The 23,554-nt window shown below is 37.9% G+C and overlaps 1 protein-coding gene across 4 annotated transcripts in view; it reads left to right on the top strand.

Annotated features, from left to right (window-relative positions):
* Positions 1–23,554, top strand: part of LOC132341490 (ras GTPase-activating protein 1-like) — a 125,875-nt gene that overhangs the window by 31,564 nt on the left and 70,757 nt on the right. For all 4 annotated transcript variants that reach the window (XR_009490242.1, XR_009490243.1, XM_059873074.1 and 1 more), the window contains exons 5-10: positions 3,305–3,422; positions 4,977–5,008; positions 9,073–9,125; positions 9,997–10,147; positions 20,280–20,358; positions 22,699–22,819. Coding sequence is in view for 2 of the 4 variants with exons in the window: in XM_059873074.1 (XP_059729057.1) it covers positions 3,305–3,422; positions 4,977–5,008; positions 9,073–9,125; positions 9,997–10,147; positions 20,280–20,358; positions 22,699–22,819 (554 nt within the window). In the remaining 2 variants the exon portion in view is untranslated. The remainder of the gene's footprint in view (positions 1–3,304; positions 3,423–4,976; positions 5,009–9,072; positions 9,126–9,996; positions 10,148–20,279; positions 20,359–22,698; positions 22,820–23,554) is intronic.

Raw genomic sequence — 23,554 nt, 5'->3', positions numbered from 1 at the left:
CTGTGCTTGAGAGTCCATTTTCTTCTCCTCCTCCCCTTCAGAACAGGACCCAAGACAGCCGCACCAACACCGGCACAGTCCAGTGGGTAGCAGGAGGTGGCAGCAAGTAGCAGTACTGACCTCACACACACCAGCTATTCCCATCTGCCACTAGAGCTGCTTTGTAAGCGCCTACCTTCCAATTTTTTTGTTCCGGGGGGAAGGTTGAGCCAAACAGGGTTTGTCCACCATCTTTTCCCTTTGCCTCCCAACACATGGTTACTTGCGGAGGGCGCCATCTTAGGGAAGGGGTTACTCTGCCATTTTGAGTTTCTCTTTGTTCCTGAGGTGTCTGCAAGATTTCAGCAACTTTGTAACTAGTACCTATTACTGTTATTTTTTTACCTGTTCCTATTTGGGTTTTAGTAAACTGCTATTTTTTCACTTATATCTACTTGTATTCATTTCTCCTTATTGGTGGGAAGGGATATAAGGGGAGGTGTCCTAGGGTGACTTTATGATACTGACTTGTATCCCCATTCATTTGTTTAGCCCAGAAATAAGTTTTGCACCTTTAAGACTGGTTCTGGGGGGAAGTGGGGGTGGGGGGGGAGCGAAGGAGTGTGCAGCTTGTTTTCGGGAACTGCACTAAGTCCTCCCCATCATTCTTCTGGACTGTGCTGTCTGCAGAATGGACAGATGGCGGAAGAGATCTTTGCTTTGGTTTTAGTTAGTTTTTAGCTAGTTGAGGCAGAGAAGTTCTCTGGACTGTGGTTTTTCTTTTTCTTGGAACTGTTTGAACCTGCTCTGGACTGAAAACCCAGAAGAGCACCAGAAGGTCACACCTGTGGCCCATCGGGCCTGACCTGGGCCATGGCATTTCCAGCACTGGAGGGACTGATAACAGACTGAGTGAGCTAAGCTACAGCCCATGAAGGGGACTTTCTGAGTTTGCCATCTCTTCGGAGTGGCACAAGGTTTTATTGTTTAATATTGTTCATATTTTGTGCTGGTGAATGCTTTGCCTGTTAAATAAACAGGGTTTTTTCCACTTTTCTCCAAGGAAATCTTTTCCTGAACCAGTTGGGGGAGGGGCCACTTGAATCTGCTTTCTAGAGGAACCCCTTTGCAGGTTTTCTCCCAAATTTGCCATAAACCAGGACAGGAGGTAACTAATTTTAGAGTGTCTACCTCTTAAATTGTCTTAAACCAAGACACCTTTGCCACCCATAACCACATTGCCATGGCATTGGGTGATATTCCTAAACTGCTTGTTAACCTTGGAAAAAGCCCAAACAATTTTCTAAGAAATATGAAAAGGAGTATTTTCATTACCCAGGAATGTTTAAGATACTGAATAGTTGTTATAACAAGGGAGAAAACATCACATAAGAAGGTGGTGAAGGTGCCATTCTCTATTTCTGCCATGACAGTCCTCTTGGAGGAAGTGTATTTGTTATTTGTCTCGCTGAGACAGTTCCTGAAGTACAATAATGGAATCAGTACAGAGCCCAAATAGCAGATAAAGCTCAAGGCTAGTGTTTTAGTAATAAATATCTCAGCACCACTGTCCTAGGTTACAATATTACAATATATTCTATTCCCATCCTCAAGAGCTGTTGAAACCAGGAGGGGCATTGTTTTTTCCTTATTTCCTGTTAATGGGCCCGTCAATGCCTTTCCACATGACACAGAGATAACTCCCTCCAGGAGCCATTTTTGTTTAATGGACCTAACACATGACTCACAGAATGATAACAGCCCATTGTGAGATGCTCCGCCCAGAGGGGAGGAGCTAAGCATCCCCACCTGGATATAAACTGGGATTTGGGACAGAACAGTCAGTCTTTGCACTGGATTCCCAGAGGAATGGCCATCTTTTCCACTGGATCTTCAGAGGAAGGCTACACCCTTTCTACAGGATCACTGCTCCAACAGAACCACATTTGCCATTCTAGGAGGACTGCAGCCACCAATCCAACTGGACTGCTACCAACCCCCCGACCAACAGGGTGTCAGATTGTATTCTGACTTTGTCAGTGATTTTTCTTTTGTATTATTGCATGTATTTTGGTTTTCTTTTCCCTTTTCCTAATAAATTGTATTTCTGACTTGGAGTCTCACTGGTTTTGCTTTCAAACCAGAGCAACCACTAAGTGCTACAGAGCACAGAAAACTGCAAAAGCCAAAACCAGTCTTTATCGTTTACAGTAAAAAAAAAGAGCATGGCACAGATCAGATAGACTAATGTTTAAAACAGGTTAATCAATATTGGGACCAGCAACTGTTAAGAGATCTAAGTTCCTTCTAATACCTTCTGGTAAAATCTGTTATTATCTCAAACCCTTTGAGGACCCTGTTGGGTACCAGAAAGGACTGTTGTGGTTTAACTCCAGATAGCAGCTAAGCATCCCACAGCTTCTTGCTCCCTTCCTCCTGGTAGGATGGGGAAAGAATTGGAAAGGTAAAAATGAGACATCCGTGGGTTGAGATCAAGACAGTTTTAATAATTAAAAATATATTTTTTAAAAAAATTTTGTAAGGGGAAAAAAACCTACCCACCATCTGACAAAGAGAAAGGGAAATAAAACTCAAGAAAAACAAGTTATGCAAATGAAAACAGTTGCATACTACCAACAGACTGATGCCAGCCAGTCCCTAAGAACACATTCTGTCCCCCCATAGGAGCTACTATGAAGAAATTTATTCTAGTGAAAGCCAGTATACCTAAGTTTGGGATTACACTTAAGGAATAATTTATACTAACCTTCCAGTAATGAAACTCCTTTGACTGTTTTAATGCTTTGTATTTATACTCTTATTTGTAGTTGTTTGCATGTCTTCTCGAGGAACTGTTCTGTATCTTCTTTTTAGCACTTATCTTCATATCCAAATACTTAAATAGTAGATATTCCATAGGCTTTATTATACAAATCTTGGTTTTGATAGAAATATTATTTTTTAGACTATTAAGGAAATCTTTGATTGTTTTTACCTGTTCTTAGTATTTGGTCCCTCTTGATAAAAGAATGTTACTATCTTCTACTGTTGTTGTGGCGTTTTTTGTTTTATGCATCCTTAGCATACTTTAGAGTATTAGATTCTAAATGTAAAATAAAGAAAGATTAACATTCATGTGATAGTCATACCTACCTAAAATGTGTGAAAAATGCACATGGTGTGCTTGGGATACCAATAAATATATCTTTCATAGTCAGATTCTCTCAAATGTTTTTCTGAAACTATGCTCAAGAATTCACTGTGTTCATTAAACTTTGTATTATGCTTGTACTTCTAACATATGTGTTGCTGTTACTCTCTTCAGTTTCCTTAAAGGAGATATGCTTATTGTGCATAATGAATTGGAAGATGGCTGGATGTGGGTTACAAACCTACGTACAGATGAACAAGGTCTTATAGTAGAAGACCTGGTAGAAGAAGTGGTAAGTAATTTTATATTCAAATCTGTTGTAGAACTGTTTTTATTACAGCGGGGGTTTTCGGGATCTCTCTGACCCTGGCTGCTGTAGATGTCCGGATAGCGAAGTCCAGCTAAGTACAACCTGTCCGGATCCCTCAGGCAGGCTCCCAACCACAGGCAATCTTAGCAAGCAGCTCAGCTCTTTGGTGAATTCAGCTCTTTAGTGATTTCAGCTCTTTGCTTGCTAAGTGCCTCAGCAGACACAGGGAGAGAGAGGAGAAGAGCTGTGTGAGGTTCCACAGATGTGTCTTTATTGGCAGCTTCTGCGAAGGGTCTCAGTGACAGCTCTTCTGCAGAACTGGGCAGAAGTGGGTGTTTATATAGGGTATAGGGGTTTTGGGAAACAGTCCAATAGTAAGGGTCGCGGTGAATATGACCTATCATCTTACAGAGAGATAACAAGGGTCCGAAAGTGGAAGAGGGGCTTCTTAGGTCCTGTCATCATGACGAGGCATTTCTTATCTTAGGCAACTGAGTGCCAGGGAGGCCTTGCAGGCCCTGTGGCTGCTACAAAACTGAGATTTGATTTTTATTTTTTGTTATTTGTGTGTAGAAGTTAACACTGAAATTAAACCAAACTAGTGTTATTTAGCTGCCTGACTTTTTCTACTTTTCTAAACCTTCTTGCTGTATTAGAATCTGCCAGCTTTTAAGTAGTTAAACAAACCATTAAGTCTAATTTAATATCCAAACAAAGTACCTCTCCTTGTTATCCAAAAAAGCTCATGTGCAAATGAATGATACTGTGAACTTTTTAAGCAATTTCCTAAACTCACCAGTCCTGATAAATAACTTGCTAGTAATTCAGTTATATTCTTTTTGTTTGTTTGCTTTGAAATATTCATAAATGTATAGACTCAAATTTTGCTGACTTTGTTTTCATTTTTTTTAAGGGCCAAGTGTGGATATCAAAATTCTGATGAGTTAATTATATGTAGAAGGGCTTATGCTAAGTCAGGAAGCTAATCGGGTGACAAAGATAATTGAAATTGATTTACTGCAAGATAAGAGATTATTTAATGGACAAAACGACCCATCCCACTCTCCCACATGCTTTTTTTCCAAAGTAGTTCACCATTGCTTTGGAGTCTTGACGATGTTTGCTTTGCAGCATATGTATATTGCTATTAGTAAAGTTGGCTTCACCTGTTCTCATATCTGTATCAGGATGTAAAGGGCTAAATTTAAATGGTAGTGTTAGACTATCTAACTATAAATTTCTACATTAGTGGTTGAAGTTCACAAAAGTTTAGATTTAAGTTACCACATGTAAAGAAGGACTTGAAGAGTGACAGAAACAATCCTTTGAAATAACGTGTTATGGCTGAATTTCCACTGAATTCCAGTGAATGAAGTTGAAAACCTCTTTACATGAACTGTGCAATAAGCCATCTAGTTCAAAAATGTCTTGGACTTCTTAGTGTTATTTCTACAGAAGGTCTTAACCTATGAAGTTTACTTTTCTAAACTTAAACATACTGTCGTCATGTACTTAATATGTTAATTTTCCTATTAGGGAAGAGAAGAAGATCCACATGAAGGCAAAATGTAAGGATTTTTTTGTGTTTTTTTTAAAGCAAATCATAAAACAACTGTTTGTAAACTTTAGCTATGAGATTAGGAAGTTGAACCAAAGTTGAATGTACTTGTTTTTTAATCTTAAGACTTTTCTTCTGTTCTAGCTGTTGAAGTTGCATAGGTCATTGACATGAAGTCTTGTATTAGTTATGCCTAATGTTAATGGGTTTTACAGTGAAAATCTTGAATGAGTCTCTGTGATCACTTTACCTAGAATATATTCACTGGAGGATGTGGTGTTTTCTGATTTGTGAGGATTTTTTATACACATACAGTTTAGCTTAGAGGTAACCTTTTTTCAGGTCAGCTCAACTCTAACTGCAGGAGAGGGATCAAAGTATCATTTAGAGGAATGATAGTATAATAGTAACACTTGATATTAGCCTCATGTGCTAGCACTTTAAATGAAAACCAGGAGACACTAAAATAATTTGTTTGCAGTGAATTCCAACTTGTTAAATAATTCAAAAAATACAATTTACAATGAACAATTAATTGATACAGGAAACTTGATTGTTATATGATTTTATGTTGTAAAGATGAGCAGCGAATGAAAGTTACAGAAAATTTCTAGTAGCTGGATAACTTAATTTGTCCTCTATTTGCTTGCAATAATTGCAGCTTCTGCTTTCTGTATTTTTTACCCAGTTTGCAGTCTCCAAAGGATTGATGTTAGAAGAAGGCAGTTCTTCTGGTGGTGTTTTCTTGATTGTTTTTGTTCCTAATAGGAGAAAGAAAATTGTTGGTCTCTAGCTTCAGTTTACAGGTTTTCAAAGTTGTGCTAGTCAGTTTGGTATAGCAGCCTAACAGTAGTAGGGATGCCTTCAAATACGGGAACTTTTTTTTTTTTAAACAAAGTAGTTTGTAGCGAATCTTGAAGCTTGGATACTCAATTCAGTCACTCATGCTGCTCAGAAGATTCCAGGGGAGGCAGGGATTTCTGTAAATATTCCAATAGCCAGGGATTTTCCTGTAAAGGTAATATAGAAAGCAAGTTAGAACTAGAGCTCTTTTTTATGTGTAAGAGGCTTTGTTTTACACAAAATCATAGAATTGTTAAGGTTAGAAAAGACCTCTAAGATCAAGTCCAACCATCAACCCAGCAGCACCACCATATTCACCAATAAATCATGTCCTCAAGTGCCATATCCATCCATTTTTTGAACACTTCCAAGGATGGTGACTCCTCCACTTCCTTCGGCAGCCTGTTCCAATGCCTGACCACCATTTCCATAAAGAAATTTTTCCTAATATCTAATCTAAACCTCTCCTGGTGCAACTTTCCCTTTAAGGCCCTAGTTTGGTCCCATTTTGGGCTATTTCACGGAATCATTTGAGTTGTTAAAGACCTCTGAGATCGAGTCCAGCCTTTGATCACCATATTGTGAACTGGACCAGAGCACTAAGTGCCACATTCAGTCTTTCTTGAAAACCTCTAGGGAGGATGACTCCCACCTCCCTGGGCAGCCCATTCCAATATGTAAGTACCCTTTCTGTGAAGAAATTCCTCCTGATGTCCAACCTGAACCTCCTTTGGCACAGCTTGAGGTTATGTCTTCTTGTCCTGTCACTAGTTACCTGGTAGAAGAGGCCAACCCCCACCTGGCTGCAGCCTTCTTTCAGGTAGTTGTAGAGAGCAGTAAGGTCTCCCCTGAGCCTCCCCTTCTCCAGGCTAAACAACCCCACTACCTTCAGCCACTCCTCAGAGGACTTACTCTCTAGACCCTTCACCAGCTTTGTTGCCCTTCTCTGGACACGCTCCAGCACCTCAATGTCTTTCTTGCAGTGAGGGGCCCAGAACCGGACACAGTATTTGAGGTGTGGCTTCACCAGTGCTGAATACAGGGAGGCAAATCACTACCCTGGTCCTGCTGGTGTCGCTATTTTTGATATAGGCCAGGATATCATTGGCCTTCTTGGCCACCTGGGCACATGCTGGTTTATGTTCAGCCAGATGTCAACCCAGGCTGTAGCACTGCGTGAGGTTGTTTTGACCCAAGTGCAGGACCTGGCACTTGGCATTGTTGAACCTCATACTGTTGGTCTTGGCCCATTGATCCAGTATGTCCAGATCCCTCTGCACAGCCTTCCTACCCTCCAGCAAATCAACACTCCCACCCAACTCAGTGTAGTCTGCAAACTTACTGAGGGTGCACTTGATCCTCCCATCCAGATTATAAAGATATTAAACAGGACTGGCCCCAGCACTGAGCCTTGGGGAACACCATTAGTGACCAGATATAAACTGGCTGTAGCACCATTCACCACCACTCTCTGGGCCTGGCCATCCAGCCAGTTTTTTTCCCATCAGAGGGTACCTGTCCAAGCCATGGGCTTCAGCCTCTCCAGGAGAATGCAATTGGAGACAGTATCAAAGGCTTTGCTGAAGTCCAGGTAGACAATATCCACAGCCTTCCCCTCATCCACCAGGCAGGTCACCTGGTCAGAGAAGCAGATCACGTTGGTCAAGCAGGATCTGCCTTTCCTAAACCCATGTTGGCTAGGCCTGATCACCTGTTTTTTCTGCACATGCTGTGTGATGGAACTCCAGATGATGTTAGGCAGGCGGACAGGCCTGTAGTTCCCTGGATCCTCTTGTAGATTGGCATCACATTGGCCAATTTCCAGTCATCTGGGACCTCCATGGTTCACTAGGACTGATGATAAATAATGGAGGGCATCTTAGGAAGCTCTTCGACCAGCTCCCTCAGTACCCTCAGGTGAATCCCATCAGGCCCCATAGACTTGTGAGTGTTTAAGTGGCTCGGCAGGTCACTAACTGCTTCCTTTTGGATTGCAGGGGATCTGTTCTGCTTCCCGCCCCTGTCTACCAGCTCAGGGGGCTGGGTACCCTGAGGATAACCATTCTTTGTTAAGGACTGAGGCAAAGAAGATATTAAGTACCTCAGCCTTTTCCTCATCCTTGGGAACAATGTGTCCATCCCATCCTTCTCCCCACATCCAATAAAAGATGGAGATTTTCCTTGGCCCTCCTTTTGTTGTTAATGCATTTGTAAAAATACTTTTTATTGTCTTTTATGACAGTAGCCAGATTGAATTCCAGCTGGGCTTTTGCCTTTCTAATCCCCTCTGCATGACCTAACAACATCCTTGTACTCTTCCTGAGTTGCCTGCCCCTTCTTCTGAAGGTCAAAAACTCACTTTTTTTTTACCTGAGTTCCTGTGAAAGTTCCCTGTTCAACCAGGCCAGTTTTCTTCCCTCATAGCTTGTCTTTAGGCACACAGGGACAGCCTGCTCTTGCACCTTTACCATTTCCATCTTAAAGTATGTCCAGCCTTCCTGGACCCCTTGTTACTAAGGGCACACTTAAACATACATGCATGTACATATCCACTCTGGAATGAAAGGCCCTATTTCTAGCTTTCCTTTAAAAGACAGGATGAGCTCTCAAGATGTAGCATGTGGTATGTCACATGTAAACTGAATACCCGTGCAACATCAAGCTGTTTCCTATAATCATTGGTATCAGGTTAAGACTGGATAGATTGCTGTATTTTTTTTTGGATGATGATCTGGTGAAGGAAACTAAAGTGATTCTTATTCAGTAGTTAATAAAGCTAAAGTTTATTTCCTCAGCTTCTAGCAAAATTCAATTTTAGTTATTCTGTATAGTATTTAACTTTCATTAATGTCCTTGGGCTTTGTATTTCATGCTTTAAATAAATTGCTATCTGAGACTGGCTTCAAATATGCCTGTCATTATCTAGCATTCAAACAATGCCTTTAATCTCTAAACACATTTGGATTTGAACATCTGCTTTGTGTTGGACACCTGTACTCAAATAAGTTTATATAGATGTAGATATTTATTTTTCATTCTGTTGGTAGAAAACCAGAATTGCTGAATAACATAACAGTTGCTTATATAATCTATATTTGCTAGATTTTTTTAAACAAAATTTCATTCATATGTACCAGAGTTTAATTCATAGATGTCAGAGTCTTAGATGTCACAACTACTAAAAAAGAGAGCTGATAATCTTGCTTTCTCATTTTTCTCTTTATCTTTAAGATGGTTCCATGGGAAGATCTCCAAACAAGATGCTTACAATTTGCTGATGACAGGTACTTTTATTTCAGATGGAAATACAGTGGTAGGGGAATGAGACAAATGAATCCTTTGAGACTGCAGGAAAACCTGTTTTTTCTTCTGTATGAACATATGAGCATCAGATCTGTGGTTGCTACTACATTGGAAAAAACCTCATGACTGAGCATTGAGGATTTTTTTTAATGTTCTCAAGTAAAGTTAGTTTCAGAATTCTGATTGAAATAGCTAATTTTCAAAAAATTTTTGTAATATACATAAATATATCTTGGGCTTCATTAAAATACTGAGGAGAAAATACTGTCCACAGAATTACAGAATATTCTGAGTTGGAAGGGACCCACAAGGATCATTGAGTCCAACTCCCGGCCCTGCACAGAACCATCCCCCAAGAATCACCATGTGCCTGAGCGTGTTGTCCGAACACTTCTTGAACTCTGGAAGGCTTGATACTGTTATATACTTATGGGAGAATGTATAGAATGTATTAAACTTTAGTCTCCTCATAGAGGAAATATTTTTTAAAATAAAGACATCAAGATTTCGGACTCATACTGCCAAATAACATACCTTAAATATGAGAACAAAAATATTTGGCTTTTTTGAAAATATTGTCAAAACTCATATGCACACCATATGCTCTTGTAAAGAGGTGACAAAAGTTTGGGATAGGTTGTCACCTACAGCCAAATGATTTGGCATTAACTTTGGCAGTTTAGTACTACTTCATCCTTTTTGGGGGAAGAATGGGGATCACTATTGGAACTTAGATCAGACTTTATCCTTTATGTGTGCAATTCTTGCTAATTTGTACAGAAAGAGCTTTGATGAGAGCTCATAAGTGACACAAATAACAGTTAATAATGCTGTATTATTATATATTTTCAGTTGGTCAGGTGTGCAGTTTTCTTGTGAGGCCTTCAGATAATACACCTGGTGATTATTCACTTTATTTTCGGACCAGTGAAAATATTCAGCGTTTCAAAATATGTCCAACATCAAGCAATCAGTTTATGATGGGAGGCAGATATTATAATAGGTAAGTTTTAATAGTTGTGTGTATTTTACAGTTCTGTGAGGAACTTGTATAACATATTGCTGATAACTTACTGATATGGTCATAAAGTTTCAGTGTTTCTTAAGGATATACTAGGAGTTTTAACTAACTTGCTTAGTAGTTAGTTGTAACTAAGTACATTCTAAAAGCCTTCAAAAACTTAGGTGTAACTTGGTTTTTTTTAAGTATTTTTCTCCTTCTGTAAATTATTTTCTTTACCCTATACATTGGATTATGACATGTAATTAGGAGAATGCTGTGTTGTCTTGGAAACTACTATCTGTAATTAGGAGTTTTGTGTATATGAAAGAGGAAAATTAAAATATTCGTTTTATTGGAGACATTCCGTAGGGATTTTAAAGTATAAACAATAGAAATGGGTATTGACAACAAAGGGAAAAATTACCTTTATTGTTGAAAAAAGTAATAAAATTAATCACCTTAATATATCTGAATATTTTGGTCAGAAGTGCAGATAGTGAGAGCTCACCTTTCTCTCTTAACTGAGGCCATTGCCTGTCACGTGATCAGAAATTTTCTGGACTTGCTCACCTAGAACCAGGGGATTCTTCATCCCAATAGAGAATTTCTCTCAATTCCAGCTTGGCTTCTGAGTAGGTAGAGATCCAGCAACTGGTGTGTCTGAGAAAATGTTGAGGTCTCCTAACTAAGAAGTTCAGTGGACTTCTTCATATGATTTCAAATGGACAATGGTTTGAGACTAAGCAATTGGCACCTTATTAACCTATATATATCCCACACACAGACTGCTTGAGTATCTTCTACATTAATCAGTCTGGCCTCCAGACATCCTCATTGAAAATCAAGCTAGCTTCAGTGTCAGCCTTTAAAGGTAAATCCTCTTTTGCCCATTCTCTAGTTACATAGCGTATTGGGAGAATGATAGATTTCAAACACTGTAGGTGATGTCAAACTAATTAGCAAATTAGTGGAAGTCTTATTAGTCTCAAATGGCTTCGCAGTATTAGAGAGTATAGCTCCAGAAACTTACTGCAATAAGTTATTACTTCCCACTGCTGGATTCACTAGAGAAGATTCTTTCCTTGACATTGGATGGAAAAGAAGATGAAAAGATTAAGCACCACTAAGTTATGATAATATGCTTTTAGAGGGCTTTTTGAATATTTTGGTACCTAGGTTGCAAAGATCTTCCTCATTGTGAGAGAACTACTTGGCTTTGAAAGACTTCTAGTTTTAATTGAATGTTTTGGAGAATTACTAATATACTCTTAGGCTCAAATTCTGTCCAATTCATATTTACTGACAGTTGATAGACTTCTTGAAAGTTCAAACATGCAGGATAATGATGCAAAATGGAGGTGGTAACTGCCCCAAATTATTTACCATAAGTTATACTGCAGAGGGCAATAAATGAGAAGCAGGAAAAAAAGGAATAGCTTTCTGTGGGCTTCTTAATTCTTCTACTGGTTTATTTGTTATGGACCCTGGAAGAAGTGATAGTGGGGCCCTGGAAAATGCTAAGAGAGACTCTTAAATGTTAAGCTTTGCATTGCACCTGCGTAAGTAGTATGATAAATGATATAATTTTTAGATGTGACGATTGTTTAGTAATTAAATATAATTATTATATAATCATAAGAAGACTCATGAGAAACTATGTGTTCCTAATCTAAGGAGGCTATGCTTGGCTGAAATCTATGTATACAATAGAACAATATAAGTTTAATAATTAACATGAAAGTTATATAACGGTAGAATATAAAAACATGTTCATCCCGAACCCATGTCGGAGTCAGATTTGGGTTTGTACCCCTGACACCCAGAGCTCTTCAATAAAAGCACCTGCATATAATCATTTTTCGTGATTGTGTTCCTGAACGCTAACAGAAGGAAGTCTTTAAATATGTGAAGACTAAGGTGGATTGTTGTATGAAACAGTCAGAAGTTGCTGAAAAGCATCAAATGGCATTAAATTCACAACAGAAATATAGGAAGTATGTTTCTGCAAGATAATGAAATGAGCATTTCTTGGGGCAGAGAGAACATCTGGGTTTATTCTTCATCAAAAATGTAGAGTTTGTCTTCAAGGTGAAAAACTAGAGGTTGAAGATGTGCTGCTTCTTTAAATGCATGTGTTAAACAGTTTTCATTGATCTTTTTTATAAGCTATTTCTTTAAATGCTCTGAAGGTATCTGCTTTAAATCTGATACTGGTATTAGACTGGAACTTGAAAAAAATCATCCTTGGTACTATTGGTGATATTTTGCCCGACATCTGGGAGGAATGATGAGGAGGACTCCATCTTATCAAAAGGCTAATTAATTACTTTATTATGCTATATTATTCTATACTATATTACACTATATTACATTACATCTAAACTGAATCGGCACAAGCACCCAACTCAACTCAACTGCACAGAATCTCGTTGACTGTCAGCCGACAGTCCTGACACACACACGCTTGGCCCTGATAGGCCAAAGAAACAAAACACCATCACCCTGAGTAAACAATCTCCATATTGCATTCTACTTTGGCACAACACAGGAGCAGTGAATGAGATAAGAATTGTTGTGATCATTCTTTTTTCTGCTTCTCTCACTGCTTCTCTCAGGTTCAGAGAATGTGAATCCCACATGGTAGTAGTGTTGTTTTACTTAAATATTCTTCTCTTGCTGCTTTAGTGATTTTAAGTGGGATTAAAAAATGGATAAAATAAAGCTAATCTTCTTTTTCAGAGTATTGATTACAATTATAGTCACAAAAATTGTAGAACAAAGTTTTCCATACAAAAGTAACAGCCTGAAGAATAGTTAAGAAACCAACTCAAAAGCTGGCTGTTGTTTTGTTTTCCAGGTAATGTAAATATCCAGACATGGGACTGGAACCAATATAAGCAATGTTATGTATCAGACTGTATTCCAAAAGCCAGCCAAGGTTATTTTGGGTGATCATGGCAAAAAATTCCTGGGTACATCTTGGGAATCTAGTGTTCTGTCAGGCATAGGAAGACTACTTTTTCTACTAACCTTCTCCATTTGTATGTTCACCCACTATTCTGCATATAAATTGCTCAAAACTTCTATTGATGAGTATAACTAACAGACCATATTTACACTCATATGGAGATTTGCTTTCCTTATTTCTTATATCATCTCTACAAAACAGACAGTCTGTAGTCTTTTAGTTGTCTATTTGAAGGTCCTAATATATAGTAAATGTGAAATACATATTGAGTGAATTATTTTGACTAGATATTGAAATAGTTTTTTTCCATGGACTTCAGTAAAGCATGTAACTTTTGTGATCTTTATGTTTATTCCATGGACAAGATAGGTGACTACTGGTGTACTTATCACTAATGAGGCCACACCTTGGATACTGTGTTCAGTTCCGGGCTCCTCACTACAAGACACATATTGATGTGCTGAAGTGTGTCCAGAGAAGGGCAACGAAGCTGTGGAGGGTTCTGGAGCACAAGTCTTATGAGGAGTGGCTGAGGAAATGGAGGTTTAGCCTGGAGAAAAAGAGGATCGGGGAGATCTTATTGCTCTCTACAACTCCCTGAAAGAAGATTTTAGAAAGGTGGGTGTTGGTCTCTTCTCCCAAGTAACAAGCAATAGGGCAAGAGGAAATTGCCTCAAGTTGTCCCAGGGGAGGTTCGGATTGAATATCAGGAAAAATTTCTTCACCAAAAGAGTTGTCAAGCATTAGAAAGGGCTTCCCAGGGCAGTGGTGGAGTCACCATCCCTGGAGGGATTTAAAGGCTGTGTAGATGTAGTACTTAGGGACATGGTTTAGTGGTGAACTTGTCAGTGTTGGGTTAATGGTTGGACTTGGTTATCTTAGAAGTCTTTTCCAACCTAAATGATTCTATGAATATCTACTTTTTCATGTAAAAATTGTCAAAGTCGGTTGGGGGGCAAGGGGCATGATGGTGGGACAGGAGATGTGATTTTACTAACTACATATAAGGAAATCTCAAACAGAAAATAGATGCTTACTAGCCTGTGGCCATACCATTCTGAACATACCCTGTTTCATTTCATCTTAGAAGCTAAGCAGCTTTGGGCCCAGTTAATACTGGATGGGAGACTGCTTGAGAAAACTGAGTCCAGGTGTTGTAGACTTCTAAAAAAGGGCCATGAAGATGATGGATTAGAGTATCTGTCGTTTGAGGACAAGTGGAGAGAGCTGGGACTGTTCAGCTTTGAGAAGAGAAGGTGGTGGTGGGGAATCTTATTATTCTGTATAAATTCCTGATAGGGAGGGAGCAAAGAAGATAGAGAGAAACTCTTTGTAGTGGTGGCCAGTGTGATGGTGATCAAACACTGGAAGAGAATACCCAAAGAGCTTGTAGAGTCTCCATCTTTAAAGATACTCAGAACATTGCTGAACAAGATTCTAAGCAATCTGTTATACCTTCTTTGAAATGGGAATTTGAACTAGGTAATCTTGGAGGTCCCTTGCAACCTCAGCTGTTCTGTGAATAGCTTCCATGTTTTACAGTTGGGTTTCTTTTGTTTGTTTTTGTTTATGATGTGGTTTTGTTACAGGAGGGTGTGGGGTTTTTTTGTTTTGTTTTTTGTTTTGGGGTAGGTTTTGGAATTTGGGATTTTTGGGTGAGTGGGGTTGGTTGGATTTTTTTGTTTATTTGTTCCAGTTGGAAGGGACCTACAACGATTATCTAGTCCTGGACTGACCAAAAGTTAAAGCATATTACTAAGGGCATTGTCCTCAGACAGGCATGGGACATCAACTACCTCTCTGGGAAAAGCCTGTTCCACTGTTTGACCACATTCTGGATAAAGAAATGCTTCCTAATGTCAAGTCGCAACCTGCCCTGAAACAACTTTGAACCATTCCCACATGTTCTGTCACTGGATCCCAGGGAGAAGAGCTCAGCACCTCCCTCTCCACTTCCCCTCCTCAGGAAATTGTAGAGAGCAATGAGGTCACCCTTCAGCCTCCTTTTCTCCAAACTAAACAAACCCAGTGTCCTCAACCGCTCCTCATAGGACATTCATTCCAGCCCTTTCACCAGTTTTGTTGCCCTTCTCTAGACGCATTCAAGGACCTTGACATCCTTCTTAAATGGTGGGGCCCAGAACTGCACACAATACTCAAGGTGAGGCTGCTCCAATGCTAAATACAGAGGGATAGTCACCTCTTTTAACTGACTGGTTATGCTGTGCTTGATGCACCCCAGGTTGTGGTTTACCCTCTCGGCTGCCAGGGCTCACTGCTGCCTTTGACTGAGCCTGCTGTCAATGAGCACCCCCAAATCCCTTTCTGCAGGGCTACTCTCCAGACAGAGTTTACACACTAGTTGAGCTTTGGCCTTCGATGTCTTCTCCCTTCATATGGAAACAAGGGCTCTGTAATTTTTCTGTGAAGCCTGACCTCAGTTCCAGAGATCATACAAATTTTTTCCCTCTGAGCTTGACAAGGAGTTCCCTGTTCAGCCAAGCTGGTCTTCTGTCCCATTTGCTTAACTTGTGACACACTGGAATTGCCTATCCCTGTGCTTTTAAAAGGTGGTTCTTAAAGACCAACCAGTACTCATGGATCCCTAAGCCCTCAAAAGCAGATTCCCAGGGGACACTGCTAAGTAGCAATCTGAATAGCCTAAAGTTTTCTCTCTTGAAGTCCAGGGTAGCAACTCTGCTGTCCTTTTTTCTCATTACACTGAAAAATTTAAACTCAACCATTTCATGATCACTGTGGCCATGACAGCCACCTACCATTGTATCTCACGAGTCCTTCTCCGTTTGCAAACAATAAATCTAGGATGACATCTTTCCTAGTTGGCTCACTGAGTACCTGTGACAAGAAGTTATCTCCTACAAACTTTAGGAATTTTCTAGAGTTAATTGTCACAGCAATATGATATCCCCAGTTGATGTCAGAGAAGTAGAAAACTCCCATAAGGATAAGGGCTACTGATCCAGAGATTTATCCTAATTGCCTATAGAATAACTCATCAGTGCTATCATCCTGGCTGGGAGATCGATAGTAGACACCTACTCTGACAGCTGCTGTTTTCCATCCCCCAAATCCTCACCCAGAGTCTCTCAGCCACATTAATGTTAACTGTAAGTACTGTACAGTCCAATCTCTCCCTTACATACAGTGCAACTCGTCCACCTTGCCTGCTCTGCCTATCCCTCCTGAATAGCCTGTAGCCCATCATTCCAGCACTCCAGCTGTGGGACTTGTTCCACCAGGTCTCACAAATACCAATGATATTGTCACTCTGGGAACTAACACTTCCAGTTCATCCTATTTGTTTCTCATACTGCATGTGTTGGTGTACAAGCATATAGATGTGCTTCTAAGCCCTCAGTGCTCCCCAGAACAGCATAAATGTTCCCATTAGCATTGCCACTCTCAGGTGATACCATGACAACCTTTGGATTACCTTCAGCTCTCCTGTTGGTGTCCCCTTCCTACACTGATTGTAGTTTAAAGCCTCTCAATCAGTCCTGTGAGTTTATGAACAAGGAAGTGTTTCCCCTGTCAGGACAGATGGATCATGTCAGGTCCCAGCATACCTTGTGTCTCAGACTTTCCATGGTTATAAAAAGCAATATTCTGGTAGAGGCACCAGTCCTGGATCTAGATGTCTTGAGTTCACCTGTTTATTCTAAAGCCTCTTCCTCTTACTGGGAAAACTGAGGAAAATGCTACCTGTGCTTGCTTTTAGAGTATAGGCAAAAATGTAGTATTGCTTATACAGGTTGTGAAACTTCTAGTCCCATGTCTGAATATGCAAACTACCTGGGAAGTAAAATGATATTTGAATGTAAGGTAACAATTTTAAAGTTTCACTTCTGATTTTAGAAGGTGGAGTAGGATAGGCATATCTCATGCCACTTTGTCCTCTCATTCTGTTTTCTGTCTGAAATCTCACCTTCCTAAGAGAGAGTTTTCCAAACACTTGAAAAATTTAGAAGGGGGGCAGCAGCACAGAGTGGTGTATCTGTTGATTCCATGTCAAAGTAGAACATAAGAAATATTGATCTAACAGTTATAGATTGAACAAGCTTTCAAATTATCTTTAATTTGAGAGATGAGACAATTTTCAGACTAGATGATGACTGGAGTTGTTGGAAGACTTTTTTTTTTTACTGATAGATTAATGCATGTTTTGATAGGCTGAACAATATGGGCTTAACACGTATTAACATGTTAATATCTTTTTCCTTATAATTTAATGATGTAGCGTTCTGTTTTCTGGATTCTTCACTATTTGAAATGTCAGTGATTCCAAAATTGGCCAGATAGAAACTTTCTAACACAGTTTTGAGTATTAGAAAGTAGGCATTCTTTATTGCAGCATGCTGGTCACTGAGAGGATCCTTCCTCTAATCAAGTGCCCGGAGCATCAAGTGAACAGAGTTTTTATCATACACACTGATTACATATTCATTAGCTATCCCTGCTTACTTGATATATATGTATTACATATTAATTAGCTATCCCCACTTCCTTGGCTTTATTTTACATAGTCACACGCCTTATCAGAAGTCCTTATATGCTTCTTCAGTAGTCTTCAACATCTGGTGTCCTTTTTTAGGTGGCTGTTCCTTGAGCCCTGCTTTAGAGTAAGCGCAATATTGTAGTTTTGCATAACTTCTGCTTTGTCAGCCTTGCAGAGCTGAGCTGGCATCCTGCTTGCATTTTGCATGACTTTTGTTTGCCTAAGTTACATCCTTTATCTATTTCTCCAAGGCTGTTCTGTTCTATTGTCCTTAGAGTAAAATGCTGTTCTGTTCTAACGACCTTATCATCAGCTGTTGGAATAACCCTTAATTCACCCATTAAGTATTAAAAGACTGATACTACTTAATATGATGAGATACTTTTAAAATTATTCAAGTAGCTAGGATCTGGGCAGCCTAATAAACTATGCTAAACATTTTACAATTACTAATGTAACTGTAGTATTGAGACTCATATTTATTTCTCCATATCGAAGCAAGTTTAACCTTTCATTTTTATAAATTCATGCTTATTTATACCTTCCTTGATGTATTTTGTGTAAGTAGGATTTTGTTGATGTCAGATGATGAAAATTTTTATAAATCCTGTTTTCCTGTCACCTTGATTCTTTTTGTGGTCTGTTCCATCTCATGCTTTGTATTTTACGTTAGATAATTTGGATGACTTGATAATTCATTCTCAAGTGTATTTGATTATATGTAGTATCTTTCTGTTTCTAATGTTTGGTTTGTTCAGTCATTTGGACTGCTTCGGTGGTGACAATAGATAATGACCATCTGAGTTGAGTGTGTGGGGGAGAAGAGGGCTAAAGAAATTGTATACAGCTGTTTTATTATTGATTGCCCTCATACTGGCAATAGCTGTTCAACATGCAAAATACAGTGAGTGATTATTTTATGCAGTGTAGTAAAGCTTAAATTTTCATGGTGAAAATGGCATATGCATGTTGCATATCAATAAAAATTTAAATTTATTTGGGGTTTAGTAATATTGAAAAATTCAAGTCATTACAAACTTGAAAAAATAACTAATCTTGTGAACATTTTTCGCTTAATGCATATACACTAGTTCATAGCTTTAGAAGAATGAAATCGAGAAAAAGCAAATAGATTTCTTTATATTGTTTTAGTTACATGTATTTTATGATTGTTTTTATAATAATTTTTATAGTATCCTATATTTTTCCTTTCAATAAAATTTTATCCAATTGTAATAGGCCAAAGATCTATCATGTGTGCCTTTATGATTACATTTGCACACACAGCTAACAGTCTATATGAAATGAGAAAACACATAATGTATGTTTTTGTTCTCTTCTGAATTACCTTCTTATCTTCAGGTTTATATTTCATATATGAATGCTTCATCTGTGTTGATGTTAACTTCTCTTTATTACAATATAACTTTCAATAACTGCAAAAATAAGAGCAATTAAAAGATATATTGAATTTTAGATTGTGTCTGTCACTACTTCTTTCCTGATCCTTCAAAATAGAATTTAAACCTGACTTTGGTAATTAAAATGTAAGCTTACCCATAGAAACATGTTGCTGGCTGGGTAATTAATTGAACACGATGGTTCAGTGATTTGAAGTACAATCTGCATAGTCCATGTTACAAAACTTTTTTTTATTTCCCATTCTCATCTTCCTAAAAAAAACTTTATTTCAACAGTTTGAAATATCTTCCATTCCCCTTTCTTAGTTACTGTAGGACTTTGAAAATTATTTTCAGCCTGTTTGGAGAGCTGAGAAATGCACGTGTTCCTTGAATGTGGAAAAGGTAGTGTACTCATTTGGCATTGAGGTGGGTTGACCTTGTCTGGTTGCCATGTGCCCACCAAGGCCCTTTCTTGGCCCCCAGCCCCTCAGTGGGACTGGGAGTAAAATAGGGTGAAAAACTTGTGGGTCAAGAAAAAGGCAGTTTAACAAAGAAAAGTAAAGGCTTCACAGGGAAGCAAAGGAAAAACAAGAATTTTTTTTCCCTTCTTCCCATGAGAAAGTGATGTTCAGATACTTGCTGGGAAGTAGGGCCTCAGTATGCATAGTGGTTGCTTTGGAAGGCAAATGTCTTAAATAACGAATGCCCTCCCCCCCCCTTCTTTTAGCTTTTATTTCTGAGCACGTCATACAGTATGGGATATCCCTTTGGTCAGGTTGGGTCAGCTCTCCTGGCTATGTCCCCTCCCAAGCACTTGCCCACCCCCAGCCTGCTGGCTTTTGAGGAATGGGGTTGGAGAGACAGCCTTGATGCTGTGGGAGCACTGCTCAGCAGTAGCCAAAACTGGTTGTTTATCAACATCTTTCCAGCTAAAAAACAGAGCACAGCACTGTGAGGACTGCTGTGGGGAAAGTTAACTCCATCCCAGACATACTCAATACATGCATTTTCAACAACTGATTGAAAATATTCTGTGACATTTAGAATAAATAAATACAGTTCTGTGAATTTTCTTGACTTCAATGTATTTATTAGTAGATTGTCATTGCTGCAAATGAGATTATGATGTTTAACACTTGATTTTTATTATAAATCTGTGAGGAAATGTAGTGTGATTGCATGTCTCATACAGAGGAAAAACTAATTGATTTCACATTTTAAATATTATTTTTCTTATTTGAACAGTATTGCAGAGATCATTGAACATTATAGAAAAGAACAGATTGTTGAAGGATATTACCTTAAAGATCCTGTTCCAATGCAGGTAAAACTTCATCTCTGAGCGCTTGTTATTGAAGGTATTGACTTAGTCCTCAAATATTTATAATATAGGAACTGAATTACTGCAGAGGTATCCATTGTAGTTAAACAGCATCATCCCCTCCTGAATTTTTCTTTTGAGTTTGTGTGTTTCTTTCATTTTATTTTCATATGCATTAGTTTATCTATTGGCTTGTAGTAAACAGAAGTTATAAGCTTTGTCTGTGCTCTGGGGTGTAAATGCTCCATCTTGTGCCCCTAACTCTGGTCCCTAAACTAGGCTGCTCTCTATTCTTCTGTGTCTAATATCTTTCTTCCCTCAAAGAAAATCTATATGAACAGAAAATCTTCAGAGATGATCAAGGGGCCAGGATTACAGAGTGTGTTCAAGAACATTGTTGCCCTGTAGCATAAATTCATCCTAAGAAACCACTGATAATAAACTATATTGTCTAGTTTTTCATAAAGTTATGACTAGTTCAAAAGTATATTTTTATCCTTTCTCCCTATCTATTCGTCAACTTTCCTGTTTTGATGGTTAGAAAATTGGTTTTAATTTCTAACCTAAATAGTTACCCCTTTGTTAGAGCTATTATATTAATTCAAGGGCATTCCTTTGTATTATTCTTTAGTCAGCTCACTAAGATGAGCATACCAAAATCTGGTTTTGTCTCTTCATAAGATTCTTGTAGCTGCCCTACTAGCACCGTATTCCAGTGTGAGTTTGTTTCTTGAATGTAATGAACCAGAACAGCTCATAATACGATGTCATTAGTAATTCCTTTTTTCTGTGAGAGTGTTTACCAGATTGCAGAAGGTTATCTGTGTCATATCCTAGAACATTATCTGTGTCATTACCATACCCACATTGTATTATATTGTTAGCTATTGGTAAGTATCAACAAGAGCAAATTTTATCTTGTATTATTAGACTTATACCTTATTATTCTGACTGCTTGGGTTTTTTTCGGCTGACTTGTCATCAATGCTTCCCAGTTTTCTGCTTCTATTAACTCATGCTATTCAATGTGTTTGAGACAAATGTGAGGAAACTTGAATTCAGAGACTGATCCTTGAAAAGCTTCACCCAATAACTTTACTTGTCCTCTATCATTCTTTTTTGGATTATGACAATCATCTTCCTTTTGGCACTTTGTCTATCCAATTATGGTTCCTGTATAAATAACTTTCTCAGTGTTGACTAATTTTCCATGTGAGACTGCATCAAATTAAGTTATTAAGATATATTTGTGACTTTCCTTTGTTAAAAAAAAAGATATTGGTGGTGTAATTACCACATACTGTCATGCTCTGTTTGTGAAGAAAAAAAAATCACAAGTCTTGCATGCTGTTGCTTCAATCTAATAGACTTCCTGTTTCTAATTTTGAAATTTACTTTAAAACATTTTTCACTAGATGTGTTGTTTTTTATGTTATTTTTTTTCATAGATATGTTATGGAGATTATACTGAGTTAGTATAAACTTGGATATTGCTTCTATTGTCAGCCCTGAAATTCCTATTACTGAAATGTTTTTCATCTTGCCTTTATTATGTTGTTTTAAACCATGATTCTTATGGAATAGAGGAGAGAAAAGTAAAGTATTTAGTATGGAGCTAGTGCATATCACTTCATCTTGATACTGTTCTCTGCCTGATAGTCTTGCTTTTCATGTTTTCTTATGGCTAAAGAACATTTGCTGATCAGCTGACTTGGTAAGGTCAAACTTGGCTTGGCTTTTGGCCATTCTAGCTGGGTAACAATATTTCCAGATCTTTGTTTTATATGTGAATTTATCCTTTTTCAATGTCCAGTTTCTACTTTCTCCTATTGCTTTTTGCGAGAATGATAGTCATTTAGGATATCAGTGCTAATAAGATTAGTGAGAAGCTGTGCATTAGCTGTGTTAATAATTCAGTTTTTATTGTGATCTATACCATTCTTGTTGGTTCAGAGTTTTTCCTTAATTACTCAGTCCCAAAATCCGTGGTAGAAGACAGAAGCTAAAGAACCTTTAAAGATTTGTGTAAATTTTGCATAAATTGCTGAAAGCTATTTAGTATTCAAAAACATAAATACAGATGTTACTTTTTGAAAATTAGTCTGTATTTAAACCTTGTTTTTATTCTCATATTATAATTGTGGCCTAATCATTCCACAAGAAATAGTTATATTACATTTCTGCCAAATGTATTATATTAAATTATATTGGTTTGTTAAGATACGTGAGAGAATAAGGAATTAGTAGGATTCAATAAAAGTTTGGTTGCAGCTGCATAGTATGCAATTGTTTCACAGTGATTTCTGAGCTTAAAAAAATGTTGATTTCTTCCTTGTTTACCAGCATCAAGAACAAGTATTTAATGATACAGTTGATGGAAAAGAAATCTACAATACAATTCGTCGCAAAACAAAGGATGCTTTTTATAAAAATATTGTCAAAAAAGGATATCTTCTGAAAAAAAGTGAGTTCTGTTTGATTTTATAAAATGTATTTTTTTTCTAAAAAATGCAGATATGTATGCAAATTTTGTGTAGTAGTGGTACTAGCAGAGGCAAAATTGAAGTGAGCAAAAGGTTGTTTATGACGGGCTGTTGTGGATCTATGATGATCAAGTTGAAAATTAAGGCTGAATGTTTTTCTAAAATGTACTGTGGTTTATGTATGAATTAGTTCAGAACCTTATCAGTTTTATTTGGTGGATATTAAACAATGAGTGATTTTTTTTTTTGTTTTAGTCAATGGCTAAATCCACATTTTACTGGCACATCCAATTTGTCTTTCAACAAACCTTAACATATAAATCTCCGGGCATTAACTTTTTTTTAAACTTTTTTTTTTTTTAATGGTTAAATTTTTTTATATATGTATGTTTGGGGCATGGTTCTGATCCAGATTTGCATATACTGTATTTCCATTTCTGGTTTTTAGTTATTTTGATTTAAGATATTGTGATGCAATTTGTTATGCTGATCAGTTGGTAAGAGTTTAGAAATAAATTTATCATGTAAAGAGAACTCTGTTTCTTACTTAAAATAGCCATAATAAATGAGATTGCTTACAGCATCATACATTATTTGCAAAATATAGATGTAGTCTTCTCACTGATATGAAGAGAGCTCACACACACTTGTTAAATCCTGTTGAGATTAATGAAAATGTTTAGTGAATGTAGCGGTTTCAGTTTGAAACCAGACAG

The sequence above is a fragment of the Haemorhous mexicanus genome, chromosome W (genome assembly GCF_027477595.1).
Source record: "Haemorhous mexicanus isolate bHaeMex1 chromosome W, bHaeMex1.pri, whole genome shotgun sequence".
NCBI lineage: Eukaryota > Metazoa > Chordata > Aves > Passeriformes > Fringillidae > Haemorhous > Haemorhous mexicanus.
Note: the sequence above shows the minus strand (reverse complement) of the source record. Positions and strands in the feature narration are given on the sequence as shown.